Source organism: Prionailurus viverrinus, chromosome A1 (genome assembly GCF_022837055.1).
Source record: "Prionailurus viverrinus isolate Anna chromosome A1, UM_Priviv_1.0, whole genome shotgun sequence".
NCBI classification, from domain to species: domain Eukaryota; kingdom Metazoa; phylum Chordata; class Mammalia; order Carnivora; family Felidae; genus Prionailurus; species Prionailurus viverrinus.
In genome coordinates, this window is record NC_062561.1 from 88,688,609 (window position 1) to 88,705,557 (window position 16,949).

The 16,949-nt window shown below is 56.7% G+C and overlaps 2 protein-coding genes across 4 annotated transcripts in view; one reads left to right on the forward strand and one right to left on the reverse strand.

Annotated features, from left to right (window-relative positions):
* SNAP47 (synaptosome associated protein 47) overlaps nucleotides 1-7,901 on the reverse strand; it is a 51,838-nt gene extending 43,937 nt beyond the window's left edge. The window contains exon 1 of one of the 2 annotated variants that reach the window (XM_047857947.1): nucleotides 7,460-7,901. The gene's annotated coding sequence lies outside the window, so the exon portion shown is untranslated. The remainder of the gene's footprint in view (nucleotides 1-7,459) is intronic. The other variant, XM_047857938.1, reaches the window with a different exon arrangement.
* Nucleotides 7,801-16,671, forward strand: JMJD4 (jumonji domain containing 4). 2 transcript variants are annotated; one of them, XR_007152046.1, is made up of 7 exons: nucleotides 7,801-8,189; nucleotides 8,290-8,455; nucleotides 10,449-10,574; nucleotides 10,783-11,050; nucleotides 11,440-11,586; nucleotides 12,039-12,409; nucleotides 14,936-16,671. XR_007152046.1 is itself a non-coding variant. In XM_047857921.1 (6 exons), exons 1-6 carry the CDS (start codon nucleotides 7,925-7,927, stop codon nucleotides 12,345-12,347), a joined length of 1,281 nt encoding a protein of 426 aa, XP_047713877.1. In that variant the 5' UTR covers nucleotides 7,801-7,924; the 3' UTR covers nucleotides 12,348-16,671. The 2 variants fall into 2 exon arrangements, 1 of the variants encoding a protein (XP_047713877.1); XM_047857921.1 differs by having other exon boundaries at nucleotides 12,039-16,671.
* The last annotated feature ends 278 nt before the right edge of the window (nucleotides 16,672-16,949 follow it).

Here is a 16,949-nt window from a genome sequence, read left to right on the forward strand (position 1 = left end):
GTTCCTGTACTAACATTCTCCACTGGAAATGTGCAGAAACTGACTTAATACCATAAAAGAAAAAATCCCACAGAAAAACTTTTCCCTTCTTGTAAGGCCCGCTAACTTCACAAAGCTCCACGTAATCGACAGGCTATGCATACAAATGTACACGTACAGTTTCATACAGTTACAAGCAGCAGGGGCGCACTGTTCACACCTACAGTTTGCATTTGCTAACGAAGGGCGGAAAGTCACAAACAGCAGATGTGAACAACCCCTGAAGGACACGCAGTCCACCCCTCACTGAACAGATAAGGCACCGAAGCCGGGACAGGAAGAGGACCTTATGCAAGCTCAGGCCACAAGCACGTGATGCTGACTTGGCCAGAGTTGGGCTTGGGAATGCCTCGTCCAGCTCACTTCTGGGCAAGGGTCCCCCATACCATGGGCTTCTACTGCTACCCTCTGTCTTCACCCCTCGCAGTCACAACATGGCCTTCCCTGTGAAATAGGGAGAACAAATAACTAATTTCATCTCTTAACAACACACAGGGAGTCCCTGCATCCCGGCCACGGGCCACAGGCCCTGAGGAAACAACACTGGCTTCGGCCTGGGCCTGTGGAGCTCAGTCCACTGGACCCCTGTGAACATCTTCACTGAGTTGTATCTTAAAGACCCGGACTAGAGCAGAACGGCTGGACAAGACAACAAAGCCATGTGTACTGCATGGAGCTGCCCACTTACAGAGAAACACAGTGAGCGGAGAGTTGGCAATGCTCCACCAAATATAAACTGAGCTAATGCAGACTAAACTCCACAGCTCACAGGTGAAGGTGTGGTGACATATGGGAAGGAAGTCTTATCGGAGGATGGCACAGCAGGACAGCCACCGGTTCCTGTGACGGCCAGCTCTTGGGGCAAGGACAGCATTGTGCTCCTAACCCAACTTAGGGAACACTCTGGGGCTGAATGTGTCTGTCCAGCTCACCCTGCTGCTCACAGTTCTGTGGGTAGCAGCCTTCATTGAACACCGTCAGACACAGATGGCAGATGTGGTCCTGGCCTAGTTAACCAGTGTGTCGGATAGGGGACTCAGGAAAGTCCATCGAAGCTGAGATGGTACAGAAACCAGGGGCAGGCACTTCCAGGATGTAATTCTCTGCATCTCATGCCAGCTTTTGTCCCAGGCGCTTCTTCTCATAGTGGTGCAGGGTTGTCCCTCCTGATTGAGACACCATCTGCTGCCTCCTGGCCAGGATTACGGGACACTGTCCCCTTGGAGGCCTGCTCACAGCCCCCTGGGAGGCCCATCTCCTTGGCCACATGGTGAGTGCCAGACCAGGGGAGCCTCAGCACTACAGGTGCACCTGACAAACACCAACCTCATAGTGCGAGGGACCCAGGTATCCACGGTCCCAACCTTCTGCACAGACAACTGAGTCATGCTCCTGAGGGGCATGACCTGTGAGCATTCCCAGCAGCCCTGCAGCCATGCTGGGATGGTGCGCAAGGTCACCATCTGCAGCAGACACAGCCGGACAGTGGGAACTGGAAAACAAGCATCTCTTCACCAGACTTCTGTCCCCACCAAGAGGGCACTCCCCTGACACTGACCCAAACACAAAACAGACTACAGAGCGCTGGTGGTGGCCTGGAGCTCTGGCAGGACAGGAAAGTCAGGTGCACACACCTGTGATGTCCTCTGCAGGTGACCTGCTAGTGCCCTTCCTCCACGAGGCCCCTGCTATCATCCGGAACATGGATGGCAGGCAAGCCTCTACTCTCAGAACCAGGGACGACTAAGATGATTTTTGGATTTTGAGACCAAGACTAAGGTTGGAGGCCAGGCACCTCAGCCCTGCCATGGAGCCTGTCACTGTACTGGTCAGCACCTGGGGCCAGCCTGACCCTAGTCCTCCAGCAGCCAGGAGCCCCCCCAAATCGGCCCCTAGTCCCCACAGTGTGCAAACCACAGGGAGTCCCTGTCCATACATAGACACCGTGTGAGCCCCGCTGGAAATCCCTGACCACGGCTGCCGGCCCAGGAGACACCCCACGAGCACCGCATGAGCCCCACTGTAAATCCCTGACCACAGCTGCTGGCCCAGGAGTCACTCCACGAGCACCGCCTGAGCCCACACACGCCTTCTGTAAACAGTGACTGAGGCCGGTACTGCATCGTCAGGAGCTCGCTCTACCAACTTCATGGCTCCTGCTGGGCCTGTTCATCTGCCAGTAAAATAACTGAAGACCCCAGGACAACTCCACCTCTCAGATATGCTAGAATTCACTCAGGGAAGAGCAAGGGAAGAGGAAAGAACAGTCCAAAGGAGGAGAAACCTCACTGCCTACTGGGAGCAGCACTCAGGGTGGATGATTCTGAGGATGATTCCAAGGACGCAGCAAAAGGAGAAACCCGCAGCCGGCACCCCTCCTTCCTCATGTTCCCATGGTTCTTCCCCGGCAGACAGAGTGGACAGGGAAGATGTGGAGGACCCAAGTGAGAACAGCACTCCCACACTGGCCCTCACTAGTCTGTGTGAAGCAGTGCCCTTGAGAGGCCAGGCCTCCCTCTCCTGCCCTTGATCCCAACCCTATGCAGCAACACCAGCCTCCTTGCCTTCTGACCAAAGGCCAGACAGTAAATACCCTGGACTCCGTGGGCACTGGTCACTGTCACAAGCACCCCGCTCTGCCGATGGAAGCAGCCAAGACACCACAGCAACAGAGGGGCATGGCTGTCCTCGTGGACAAAATAGGTGGCTGCCAAGCTTGGCCAGTGGGCCATAGTGGGCCCACCCTGACCACAGCACTGACCATAGCACTGCCCATAGCTCCAATCAGAGCACTGCCCACAGCTCCGACCAGAGCACTGCCCACAGTTCTGAGGAGCTTGTGAATGATCCTACATACTGACAGGCTCAGTCTACCCACCACAGAAGGCAAACATCACAAGGAGGGTGCTTTGGGCACAATGCTGGCACACCTCGGCCCTTGGTAAATGCCTGCTGAGCGAACTACAAATCACCTCATGTGGCAACATTGACCGCATCCACCATGGATGACTTTCTTCCTTCCAGGTCCTGACCTGGGTCTCTGATCTGTGCTAAGCTCCTGGAGTCCTTATTGAGTCTGGAACCCACGGGGACCTGTGCTGACCTGGGAAAGCAGCAGAACTGGGGATGCTCGTGGGGAGAGATGAGTGGGCACATGGGTGCAGCGTGCGACGCTCGGCACTTTATGAGACGCGCTATTGTGCATGGATAACTCCCAGGGCTTACATCAGACCTGTGCCCTGGATTGACACTCAGTATCAAGTAAACACCCTATTTTTAGTTAGTTTCCAAAGTAACAGGACCAGCGACATTTTACACAAGTTCCAAGGACTCTTGGGCACAAGCAGGTCTGGAGTCAGAACAGTGGGAGCAGTGTCTCTGGGCGCCGGCAGCCGCCTTTTCCATTACCTTTACCTCCTGCTCCTTAGAGACTCGTGCTTTCAACCCAGAGGTTCACATGTGCTGTTTGGGGGTGTCCCGCTGCAACAACGTGGTCTATTCACAGGGCATGTACCATCGCTCTAACGCTGCAGGCAGAGAATGAGGATTTGTCCTCATTCCCACGACATTTCCCACCAAGTGCTAACTTTTAAACTCCCCCTGCAGCCTTCCTCTCTGGCTGTGCACAGTACATCACTGGGCTGCATTCAGGCTGGGACCAGTGCCCTGCCCCAGGCCCAGGAATGTGCTCTTCCCACAGTTCCCCAGTGATGCCAGGCCTGCCATCTGGGGGCCTTTGAGGGGCACAGCCCATGTTCTGGCCCTAGCCCTGCTCTCACGCTGCTGCCACAGCCCCATTGGTGCAGCGGTGGCAACACTGACCACACCAGAGGGCTACCACATGGACTACAGGTAATAGCACAAAACTCCTACCCTGACTTAGAGGCTCAGTTGTGCAATCAGACCTGGGGAGCGTGTGGACCTGTTAGGCCAAAGCCTCCTCTTTCTTAGGAACTTAGTTGCAACCTCAGAGCTTCAGCTGCAAACTTAAAGCCGTATTTCCTAAATCTTCAAACAATCACAAACACTCTATTTCCCACACTATCCCCAACTGCCTCCCAAGGTCTGCAGCCACAAGTGAAATCCAGTAATTAAGGACCATGGAGCCAACAGACGGCAAGATTTTGACAGTACACAGTCAAATTTTTGCAAAAGGGTAATGACAGCATAAGCTTACACATGTAACTTTTCATACGTATGAAACAGACTGTGTGTGTGTGTGTGTGTGTGCGCGCGCGCGTGTGCATACAAGGAGAGGAAGAAAGAATTAAAGAACAAATGCATACCTGCAAGGATAGCTCTATATCAAAAAGTTTTTTAAGTCTTATCTGGATAGGATCATAAGTGATTATTTTTTCTTATTTTGAGAGAGAGAATGCACACAAGCAGGGCAGGGGGGCAGAGAGAGAGGGAGAGAATTCCAAGCAGGCTCCACACTGTCAGCACAGAGCCCAACACCAGGCTCAAGCCTACAAACCCTGAGGTCATGACGTGAGCTGAAAGCAATACTCAGATGCTCAACCAACTGAGCTGCCCAGGCACCCCATGGGTGATTCTTTTCCCCCACATGAATGGCCCCAGGTGTCCTTGCTGATGGCCACATGCTGACCTCAGGGCACAATGAAGCCGAATGGGAAGCCAGCACCACACACACAGAAGCACACGGCTCTTCACACTGCTCTACTCACCACAAACACTGTCTACCACCTGCCCCACCTCCTCGGTGTTCTCAGCTCCCACCGTGGATCCCACTTCTACCCGGAACTCAGACTCACCCCAGCTCATTCTCCTCCTGCTCCCCCTCCTCTTCCTTTCCCCACTTCTGGTCCTCCCTGTTCTCCTTCTGGGTAAGCTTCATGCCACTTGGAAAGAATCCCCCTCAAGCCCTCCTCCAAAGCTCAGAGTCCCAACATCCCCAGAAGCTCCGTATCCCACCTGTAAAGGTAAGCAGGGTGGCATCTTCCTCATTTAATAAAAGAGAGACACCTGTCCCTCCTCCTTACACAGAGAGTCTCCTTCCTGCAGGAATGAGACAAACCCAGCGTCCAGATTTTACAAGGCAGTCACCAGCTGCCAACTCAGAGCTGTAAACACACACCTGCAGAACAGAATCAGAAACTTCTCACCAGGTTCAAAAGACCAAGGAGGTGCATCTGTTTTTCCCTCAAGGAGATGAGAGCTCTAATTGTCCTTTCTTCTGCTTTTACCGTGTGTGACACGCGTTCTGCCCAACTCTATACTCTCTTGCAGACTCTCTATGTACATGTAATCTGCCAACTTCACATAGTAACAAACCTACAATCTTTCTTTCCATGTTGATGTGGGTAGGTTTGTGTTCACAGAACATTTCTTTCTCCAATATGCTAAGGCCCTGACTTGTCACCCCTTCCAACGTCCCCACTCAGAGGATCCTCCATCTCAGACCTACTGGTGTGTGCAGCCTCAAATCCTCACTCTTGATCCCCCACACTTCCATTTCAGGCACCTTATTCCCCCATCATGCCCTCCGGCCCTCACCATCCCAATGGGTCCCAGGATTCCCTCCTGGCCCCCAGCATCCTGTCCAGGCCCCCATCACCCTCTGGGCTCCCAGCATCCCCTCCAGGCCATTACCCCCTGGGCCCCCAGCATCCCATCCAGGATTCCATCACCCCCTGGACCCCCAGCATCCCGTCCAGGCCTCCATCACCCCCTGGGCCCCCATCACCCCCTGGGCTCCTAGCATCCCATCCAGGCCTCCATCACCCCCTGGGCCCCCAGCATCCCATCTAGGCCTCCATCATCCCCTGGGCCTGATCAACCCCTAGGCTCCCAGTATCCCATCCAGGCCTCCATCACCACCTGGGCCCGATCAACCCCTGGGCTCCCAGTATCCCATCCAGGCCTCCATTACCCCCTGGGCCCCCAGCATCCCATCCAGGCCTCCATCACCCCTTGGGCCTCCAGCATCCCGTCTAGGTCCTCACTCTCTGGGCCCCCAGCATCCCATCCAGGTCCCCATCACCCCCTGGGCCCCCAGCATCCCATCCAGGCCTCCATCACCCCTTGGGCCTCCAGCATCCCGTCCAGGTCCCCATCACCCCCTGGGCCCCAGCATCCTGTCCAGGCCCCCATCACCCCCTGGGCCCCCAGCATCCCATCCAGGCCTCCATCACCCCTTGGGCCTCCAGCATCCCATCCAGGTCCTCACCCTCTGGGCCCCCAGCATCTCACCCAGGTCCCCATCACCCCCTGGGCCTCACATCCCCTCCAGGCCATTAGCCTCCTGGGCCCCAGCATTCTATCCAGGTCCCCATCACCCCCTGAGCCCCAGCATCCCCTCCAGGCCCCCAGCATCCCACCCAGGTCCCCATCATCCCCTGGGCCCCAGCATCCCCTCCAGGCCCCCAGCATCCCACCCAGGTCCCCATCATCCCCTGGGCCCCAGCATCACACCCAGGTCCCCATCACCCCCTGGGCCCTACATCTCTTCCAGGCCATTACCTCCTGGGCCCCCAGCAACCTATCCAGGTCCCCATCACCCCCTGAGCCCCCAGCATCTCCTCCAGGCCATCATCCCCTGGTCCCCACATCCCCTCCAGGCCATCACCCCCTGGGCCCCACATCCCCTCCAAGCCATTATCTCCTGGGCCCCCAACAACCTATCCCGGTTCCCATCACCCCCTAAGCCCCAGCATCCCCTACAGGTCCCCATCACCCCCTGAGCCCCCAGCATCCCCTCCAGGCCATTACCCCCTGGGCCCCCAGCATCCCCTACAGGTCCCCATCACTCCCTAGGCCCTGCATCTCCTCCAGGTCATTACACCCTGGGCCCCCAGAATCCTGTCCAGGTCCCCATCACCCCCTCCAGGTTCCCAGCATCCCCTTCAGGTCCCTATTATCCCCCCGGGGCCCCCAACGTCCCCTCCTGGTCTCCATCACTCCCTGGGCTGCTGTATCCCTTCTAGGTACCCAGCATCCCCTCCCGGTCCCCCAGCATCCCTTCCAGGTACCCAGCATCCCATCCAGGGCCCATCAACCCCCTGGGCTCCCAGCATCCCCTCCAGGTCCTCACCCTCTGGGCCCCCAGCATCCCTTCCAGGTCCCCCAGAATCCCTTCCAGGTCCCCCAACATCCCCTCCAGGTTCCCAGCATCCCCTCCAGGTCCCTATCACCCTCGGAACCCCAGCATCCTCCCCAGGTGCCAGCGTCCCCTCCTGGTCCCCATCACTCCCTGGGCCCCCAGCGTTCCCCAGGGCCCCACCTCTGACCCCCATGCCCCTTCGTCAGCCCAGTGCACTCCCCACCATCTCCCCTGGTCAGTGGAGCGCTGGGAAGAGGGGGGTTCTCACCGCGACAGCAGTGGAAGGCGGGACTGTGCCGCGGGAGGTGTGGGCGGGCTCCGGCAGAGGCCCAGCCGCACAGTGCGGGCGCCGCTTACCTGTGTCACCCGGGAGGCGCTCAGACCGCCAGACTCGGGTCTGGCGCGGCTTGACAATCTCAGACGCGGGAGGGACCAGATGCTTCAGAGGTGCTAAGGGACGCCCCCGCGCCTGCGCAGAATGAGGCCCGCAGGCTGCTACGCGCATGCGTCCAGTGCCCGGCGCTCCCTGTTTCGTACTCGGGCAGGAACTCTACCCGCATGCTTTTAATTCCGCTCCGCGGCGCCGGGCCGACCGTGGGCTCTGAGAGCCTGTGCGTCGCGGTTTTCGCCCCGGCCGGCACGGAGGCCGTGAGCAGCCGGTGCCCCTAACGTCTGCTCCGGAAGTAGTTTCAGCAAGTACTTCCGATCACTCCCAGTCTTCGGGCCGGACTACGGGAGGCGAGATTCCGGGCGTACGCCCCTCACCGGGCAGCTGCGGCCTTTGCGCCGCCCGCCCCGCGCGGACGCCCAGCCTGTGCCGGAATGGACAGAGAGACGCGCGTCTACGCCGAAAATCATTTCCGAGGCCTTCAGGGGCGGCCCCCAGGCGGCGCCTGCCCGCCCCCAGGCTGCGTGGACTTCATCGAGAATCCGGACTCGTTTTCCTACGCCGACTTCTTCAAGGGCTACCTGCTTCCCAACATGCCGTGCGTCTTCTCCAGCTCCTTCACCGCCGGCTGGGGCAGCCGCAGGCACTGGGTGACGTCCAGCGGGAAGCCCAACTTCGAGCACCTGCTTCGGAAGTACGGTGAGGATCGGGGGCCGGCAGCCGGCGGTGGGAGCGCGTACCGAGGGTGGTCGTCTTCGGAGAGCCTCGGAGGAGTCAGTGCCGGACCCTGTTGTTTCAGGAGACGTCGTCGTGCCTGTTGCCAACTGCGGGGTCCAGGAGTACAATTCGAACCCCAAAGAACACATGCCGCTCAGAGACTACATCAGCTACTGGCAAGAGTACATCCAGGGGGGCTATTTCTCTCCTCGGGGCTGCCTCTATCTCAAAGACTGGCACCTGTGCAGGTAAGGGGGCACTGCGCGCGCAGGGGCGCTGTTTTACCTGTACCTAAACGAGCCCTGGTTGCACCCGGGGGGCAGCTTATATTCTCCTCAATTAGGGGTTTTGTTTCAGGGGGGGAAGAGGGGTAGGGAGAGAAAGGATCCCAAGCAGGTTGCACGCTCAGCGCAGACCACAACACCGGGGCTGGATCTCGCGGTTCTGGAATCACCCACCACCTGAGCACAAATCAAGACTCCCGACGCTCAGTGGATTGAGCCAGCCAGGCGCCCCGCCCCCAGCCAGGGTGTTTCGGCACGCACAGACCTGGCTCTCTTCCGCGGTTGGAGGCGTCCTCTTCAATCACAGGGTGGGTGACTGTGAGGAATGTGGGCTCCCGCGGCCACCTCTTCTGCTTCACGTTTGCCCAGAACCCTCTTTGAGGACTCCACCCTCCCTAGCTGGCAGGTAGTACTCAGCCTTTGCCTTTCCTCTCAGGTGCCACTAGGACTGGCCTTCCCTTTCCAGCCCTGCTTTTCCAAGTTAGGCCAGTGCCTGTCCACCTTGGACTGGGAGTTTCCAGTCTCCAGCAAGTCTCCATCACTGACCAGCAACTCTCTGTCTGTAAGGAGGCCTGTTGTGGTCTCCCCACCTAGCACTCGTTTCTTTCCCTGGGAGCTCTGACATGCATGGGCAGCCTCGTCCCATCTGCTGTGTTCCCACTCTCTGAGGTCGTCCTGGGTTTTTTTTGGTCCCTTTCCCCTGCTCAGGGGTGTGTTTTTCACAAGCATCGACTATTGTACTCAGACCCCAGCGAGCAGCACAGGGCACAGAGTGGGTGTTAAGTTAGTGTCGGATGGATGAGTGAATGACTGAATTCTCGTTTTGCTGGTGTGGAAAGTAAGGTTCAGAAAGGTAAACTGAGACTAGATTCGCTCCCTTGAGGTTCCTGAGACTAATCCAAAAGTGCACTTGGCAGCAGCATGCCCTGGGTGCTTTCTGCCCCAGTGCTGCTTGTTCCTCACAGACCAGACACAGGTCCTGGCCCTCAGGGACTCCTGTTCCAGCAGCACGTATGGACTTGTAGACCCAGATGCTCCCGCACTGTGGATTCAGGCTTCCAGTAAACAATAAGTGAGTTTTCTGGTGTGCGTTCTAGGTATTGCACGAGAACTTGTTCGAGAAACTTGTTCAGTGATTATATGGTGGCTGATTTTGGCTGAGTGTCACATATGGAAACCCTGGAAACCATAGAAGAAAGAACCAAGCAACACTTGGGTCAGGCAGGCAGAGGTGGCCATCAGAGACATGACATTGGAGCAGGGTTTTGAAGGATAAGCAGGAGTCTGATGGCACATAAAGGCATGGCCGCAGAGGGAGTGGCCGGTGTTCTGGGTAACTACAGGTGGTTTGGGGCTCCTGGGGTTCCCCCCTTCGTGGCCTGTGACCATGAGAGATGTGTGAGTGGCTCCAGAAGCTTGTTCCAGCATGTTGGGGGGGCTACCCACTCCCTTGGGCTGCTTTGGTGTGCTCTTGTGCCTGGGGCCCCATCAGCTTGGTTGTGGGATCAGGTTTTTGGACCAGAGGGATTTGGAGTGTTGAGAGGTAGGAGACAAGGATCTCAGCATATATGGGCCTGTGGTCTCGCATCCACTCAGACTGGAGGTCACTGGTGGGGTGAAAGCACAGAGGTCCCCAGACTCTGGAAAGACAGGGTGATGCAGATGAGGCATCTGGAGCCGTAGCCCAGCCAGAGGGTGAAATCCTAGAAGTGGTGCTGGAAAGTTCTGGAGCAGTCAGGTCCCTGCCTGTGTGGTCGATGCGCCCCCAAAGCCGTTTTACCTGCTGTGACTGTGGTTGGGCCATGGGGGCTGTGGTCATCTGGTGGCTGGACTGGCGCTGGGTGGTCAGTTGGCACTGGCTCTGGAAGGCAGCTCGGGGTTACTCATCATTCCAGAATGCTTAGGATCTGGCATCTTGTTAGCCACTCCTGCCACAGCCCCCTGCCACCCCCTCCAGGGACTCATCAGCGGAGGACGTCTTCACCTTGCCTGTGTACTTCTCATCCGACTGGCTGAACGAGTACTGGGACTCTCTGGATGTGGACGACTACCGCTTCGTCTACATGGGGCCCACTGGCACCTGGTACAGTCTGTCCGCTTCCTCCCTCCTGCTGGCACCTCGTCCCCTCTGCTTCCCTGCATGCGGTCCTGAAGCCCATCCACTCCATGAGAGCCCCTGTTTCTGGCCAGTTTAACCCACTTCTCCCCCCCGGGGCTCTGCCTGTGGCCGTCCCACTGGAAAGAACCAGATGGCACCCAGCCAAGAGGCACTAAGGGGATGTTTTGCACAGGTCACCGTTTCACGCCGACATCTTCCGCTCCTTCAGCTGGTCTGTCAACATTTGTGGGAGGAAAAAGTGGTTCTTCTTTCCTCCAGGGCAGGAAGAAGCCCTGCGGGATTGCCATGGTGGCCTGCCCTACGATGTGACCTCCCCTGCACTCCTTGACCGCCGTCTGTACCCCACTCGTGAGCACTGCAGCCCCCCGCTGGAGGTCACGCAGGAGGCGGGCGAGATGGTGTTTGTGCCCAGTGGCTGGCACCACCAAGTCCACAACCTGGTAGGGTGGGCACACCGCATCCCACATGCCTGCAGCATGGCCCAGACGGGCCAGGGAGACACGTCCTGGGGTCCTCCTGGTGTGGTTCCTGCCCCAGAGAGTCCGTCTCCCCCTGTGACTGCCCCTTGGCCAGCCCACCAGTCCTCACCCCTGGCATGTTCTCAGATGCCTCTCCACAGAGAGGGTTTAGGCCCACCTCTGCTGACCCCACCCTGTCTAGGAGAGCCTGCGTGCAGGCCAGGTTCCACCAGCCTGCTCTCCCTGCTGGCACCTCTGGGACACAAGAGCAGCCCTTTCAGGGCTGGGGAGGGCTGGAAGGACCTCCAGGCCGGGGGAGGGGCGGTACCTGCCCTGGGCTCATGGGGACACCTCTGCCTCACCCCTCCCAGGAGGACACCATCTCCATCAACCACAACTGGGTCAATGGCTGTAACCTGGCCAACATGTGGCACTTCCTGCAGCAAGAGCTCTGTGCCGTGCAGCAGGAGGTCAGTGAGTGGAGGGACACCATGCCTGACTGGCACCATCATTGCCAGGTAGGCCAGCCTGGACAGGACGGGGGTATGGGAAGTACTGGGAGGGGCTCCGCAGGGCTGCAGTGGGGACTGGGGAGGGGGCTCCACAGGGCTACAGTGGGGACTGGGGAGGGGCTCTGCAGAACCATGGCTGCAGTGTGGGGAGGGTGTGGGGCAGCCCCCAGGGCAGCCTACATTCTCAGAGGGGGCTAGAGCTGTGGTCTTGGGGGCGTGGTAGCCTCTAGGTCTGCCTGTGTGAAGGTCCCTCGGCCAGGGGCAGGTCACTGGGGTTTCCAGCTTGCAGGACTCAGACCCATCCCATCGCTGGCTGACCCCCAGTCATTTCTGTCCCATCCTCGAGAACTGGGCCAAGTCTCTGGATCCTTTGTGGTCTGGGCCCTGCCCACAGTCAGAAGATACTTGCCTGGAGCCGCCAGCAAGCTGTGGCTCACTGGCTGCTCCTCTCTGGCCAGGTCATCATGAGGGCTTGCTCTGGGATCAATTTTGAAGAATTTTACCGCTTCCTCAAGATCATCGCTGAGAGGAGGCTTCTCCTGCTGGCGAAGGGGATGGGCCCTGATGAAGTGGAGGGTGAGGGTGGCGAGGGCACCGTGCTGGGCCCCCAGCAGGCTGCTTTCGACATCGGCCGGATTGCCGAGGTGCTGGCGTCTGTGGTCGCCCACCCAGACTTCCAGAAAGTGGACACTAGCATGTTCTCGCCGCAGCCTGAGGAGCTTCTGAGGCAGCTAGAGGAGGTCGTGGTCACCACCACGACTCTTTAATGCATGCTGCGTGGATCAGGTACCCCATGACGTGACAGGATTGTGGGGCACCAGCATGGAGGGTAGGTGGTCTCCTCTGGTGCGCCTTCCGGAAATAAAGCTCCACGCTTCTGTGTAGCCTGGGACACATCACCTCCCACTGAGCCTTGTGGCCTCCAGTGTCCCAGGCATGGCTCCTGCTCTTAAGGGCGTGATAGCGTCCTGGCTGTCCGCTGGCCTCCCTGGGGCCCTGATGCCTGTGCAGAGGGTCCAGGCTCCTGGTCCTGAGGTTCGGCCAGGGCTGAGTATTCTGGATCCAGTGAGGTGCTGGGTGGGAGGTGTTGATAAGTGAGATCTGCAGCAATAAGGCTGGAGTGTGCTGGGGACTCAGGTGGGGGCAGAAGGTGGCTGGGATTCTCGGTGCCCCCGGCCTTTTAGCAAAGACCAGCCTGCAAGCCCACAGGCCTCCCGTCCATGGCAGCGTGAGGCAGCCGGTGTATCTGGCAGGGTACCCTCTGCAGCAGGACCACTGTGTGAATGTGCATCTTCCCCTGGAGCAAGCCCCTTCTTGTTGGCGGGGACTGGGGCCCAGGGCAGCCCCCAGGCCAGGGCTTCTGTCTCTGTCCCACACTAGAGCCACTGTTTACACAGAACCTGCCTTCCCTCTGCGGGCCTGTGCCCTGTCCTTGGCCTCACGCATGCCCCCAGGAATCACTGTGGTGCAGCACTCGGGCACCACTCAGGGTCTGTGGGTCTGCTGGGTTTTATTTCTCTCCTGCTTGAGACAGCCCTGCCTTTTCCCATCAGGGATAGACCTGGAGCCCAGCGAGGGCTACATGTTTTCATCTGCTCAGACTCTACCTCTTTTGTAACTTCCATCAGATGCCACCTCCTGAGTGAACCTCTCTCCTTCCCAATCAGAAGTGTCCCTTCAGTATTTCCCTGGCACTTTGCTAACTCCACATTGCATGTATCTATATTTATTACTGATCTCCTCTAGGTGATTATAAGCTCCTAAGAGTCAGGAGCTTGTGTTAACCATCTTGAACCCCCACAATAACTTTGTAGAATCTTGTACCTACCAGATGCTGAAAGGTGTGTAAAGAATTGAATGGAGCTGAGGACCAGCAAAACTAGATGTTTCTACCGGCCATTTTGGCAGCTCTCTGAGGGTACTTAGCAGTGCCCCTTAGTATAAGCACACTCTCTCTGCACATAAAACAATAGACCATGAACCTAAAGATGTTTTTTTCTACCTTTCTTGTATTATGAGTCCCACTTTTATTCTGGAGCAACTCTACATGTATGTGTGTACCATCAAAAATATCTATGCCCCACCAGCCAGGAGGTGTATAGGCAGAGATGGCACTGGTAAAGTTAATGTGAAATCAGTGGAAATTTTCTGTATTAGCATTTTGCAGGTTTGGGACTCTCCTACTTAGGTAACTATGGATAAGTACTTCCCATGGTCTCCAGGGCCCCTATGACCCTCTTCCACCCTTCACTCATGTTTGTCATCCTAAGCCACCAAACAAGCAGTATGTGGTTCAGAGCACGTCTGCCCCGTCGAGCCTCCAAACCTTGCACGGCACCTCTGCCAGGCAAAAAAAGTTCATCGTTGCACCCTGTGGTCTATTTGAACTGCATGCTCACCTGTGCCATTCAGTTTTCACACCTGTGTGCCACTTAACAGGGTGGTAGGGTTCTCCAGAGAAATGGAACCCACAGGATCTACCTAGAGCGAGAGATGGTGAGTGAGATGTGTTGACACTGTACCCTTTGGTCCAAATCCTGGAAGCTCAGGAGGGTGTGTGTGGCAGCCTGGAAGCAGAATTGCTTCTTTGGGAAACCTCAGTCCTTGCTCGTAAGGCCTTGAGCTGATTGGGTGAGGCCCACCCACACTGTAGAGCGTCATCTGCTTTGTTGAGGTGTGCAGAATTAAAAGTTAATCATATCTGAGAGATGCCTTAACAGTGATATCCAGCCTGGCGTTGGACCAAATGGGTGGGCGCTGTGGCCTGGCCAAGAGGATGTGGACCTGACCACCAATCACTCCCCAGTGTTCCCTTGCCTCTGACCACCCACCCTGACATTGAGCACCTTGCCCAGCTGCTGTGGGCAGTCGTACGGCCACCCTCTGTGTACTCCTTTGCACCGGGCCCCCCTGTACTCTGCCGTTGGACAGTCATGTTTGCATGCTTCCCTAAGTGTTTTCCAGCCACGTTTTGGCACGCTGACTAAACCAGTGTGCATTCACTGGGTCATTGAACAGTTGCCCCTTGCACCCTTGTTCCATACCATCAGCTTCCACCACGGGAATACCCACTCTGCCATTTCTTTGCTCTTTGCACAGCCATTATTTGCCATTTCGGTCACCTTTTTACACACTTGTGCACAATCCACAGTCTATGCTTGTGTGTTTTCTTCTCCAGCTTTCACCCCAGCACATCCTTCTGCAGTGCTTACCACTTGCTCCTCCTGTGCTGTCAAACATTTGATCCTAGCACACCCACTTGGTGCTATCAGACCCTGTCTTGTTGCACACTTCCCATTCGGGACCCCTGGACTGTCCCAGGCCAGGTCATCACTTACCGTCATTCTCTTTACAGCTCCCTCCATAGCCACGGTGTGCCATCAGATACTTGCTCTGCAAACCCATGACCACTGCATGTGTGATCATTCATCTGGCGTCCCTTGCGTGGTAATTCTGGATCTTCCAAACAAAGAAGTGCCACATGTGACAATTCTGGACCATCCAAACCAAGAGATGCCACATGTGAGCAGCTTCTTGCTCCATGTTGTTCTTTTTTTAAAGTTTATTTATTTTGAGAGTGTGAAAGAGAGGGAGAGAGAATCCCAAGCAGCCTCCACACTGTCAGCATAGAGCCCAACATGGGGTTCAGTCTAATGAACCTTGAGATTATGACCTGAGCCAAAAACAATCAGATGCTTAACCAACTGAGCCACCCGGATGGCTTATGTTGGACGATCTGCACACTCCTTGGGCCTGGCAGACGTGAGCCCTGCTGTGTGTGTAGGTGACACTTGCAGCCACTGGGGAGGAGGGGATAACTCAGAATTGCCCCCTAATTCACCTAGCTCTTGCTTCTGTAGGCTGTCTGTTGGGATGCTACTGGAAGTCTGTGACGGGACACACAGGAAGTTATGTAGGGCCTTGGAGGCTTTCTGGCATGTCTGGTGTAGCCCTTCAGCCTCTGGTCTTGGGGAAGGATATGGGAGGGTACTCCAGTAAGCTCAGGGCAGTGTGTGTTTCCCACGGATTGGCGGCATTCTGGTATTGGTAAGGGAGCAACTGTGGTGCCCATGGATGGTCATTTCTGGTGACACCCCTCACCTGTCAGGCTACATCTTTCAGCCTCCTCATGGGAAATGTTGGCACTCCTGTCACATAACCAAGGCACAGGCCTTGACCAGAGTGACCATAGTGTCCCCGTCTAGGGCATTTCTGGAGTAAGCTATTGTGCAAGGCATTGTGGGGATGCTTATGGGATGAGGCCCAGCTGTAGCTCTAAATTCTGCATCACAAACCTTTCCCCTGGACAAGAAGCCAGCAGGAAAAGGAATTCTGAGGTCAGAGACCACCTCCCAGGAGGTGTTAAGTGTAGGTAAAGAGTGGACCATGGGAGGTTCTTGGGGAGGCTTGCAGAGGCTAAGTCCTGCCTGCTCTCAGTACATTTACTAATAACCTTTCTCTGGCCTCATCCTTTCCATATTGTGTTCTCCCTTGCTTCTGGCTTTTGTTTTGTTTTTACGATTTTTCCCACTATGGGCTGATGGAGTTCCAGAGTATGACCTTGAAAACTGTTAATTTCTCAATCCTTGTCAGAAGAAATCTCAGCAAGAGAAGCAGAAGTTTCCCTCTTCCTCCAAATTGTAATAATACAGCTACTGTCCTGGGAGAGGCAACAGTCCTGGCAAGGGCTGTATAAAGATTCCCAAATTTGAGTGGTTGTTCCCATACCTGAGAACGTACCTCTGACCGCTAAATGCCAGGAATTCTGAGGGGCTGCCTCTGCTCCTGTCCAGGGTCACAATACTGATGTGACCATGTCCTCCGAGGGAAGAGTGTCTGGGCCTGTCTCGCAGTGGCTGGAGAGTTGTGGCTGGCCCTTCTCACATCCCACACCTAAAATAAACTGATACCCCTGCAAGACTTCTTATCAAATGAGGAGTGAGTCTGTTCCATTTAAACGCAGGAAATGGACTAGTCGGCGGCAAGATGGCGGCTTAGGAGGACGCTGGGCTCACCGCACGTCCTGCTGATCACTTAGATTCCATCTACATCTGCCTAAATAACCCAGAAAACCGCCAGAGGATTAGCAGAACGGAGTCGCCGGAGCCAAACGCAGACGAGAGGCCCACGGAAGAGGGTAGGAAGGGCGGCGAGGCGGTGCGCGCTCCACGGACTGGCGGGAGGGAGCCGGGGCGGAGGGGCGGCTCGCCGGCCAAGCAGAGCCCCTGAGTCTGGCTTGCAAAAGCGGAGGGGCCTGACGGACTGTGTTCCCACAACAAGCGCGACTTAGCGTCTGGGAGGTCATAAGTTAACAGCTCTGCTCGGAAAGCGGGAAGGCTGGAGGACAAAGGGAGGGAGAGCTGCTGAGC

Bases quoted from the DNA above. Each gene is read 5' to 3' on its own strand.
- JMJD4 (XM_047857921.1), top strand. From the start codon at position 7,925: ATGGACAGAGAGACGCGCGTCTACGCCGAAAATCATTTCCGAGGCCTT. The intron at 11,051-11,439 runs GTAGGGTGGGCA...CACCCCTCCCAG, and splicing joins ACCACCAAGTCCACAACCTG to GAGGACACCATCTCCATCAA. The intron at 11,587-12,038 runs GTAGGCCAGCCT...CTCTCTGGCCAG, and splicing joins ACTGGCACCATCATTGCCAG to GTCATCATGAGGGCTTGCTC.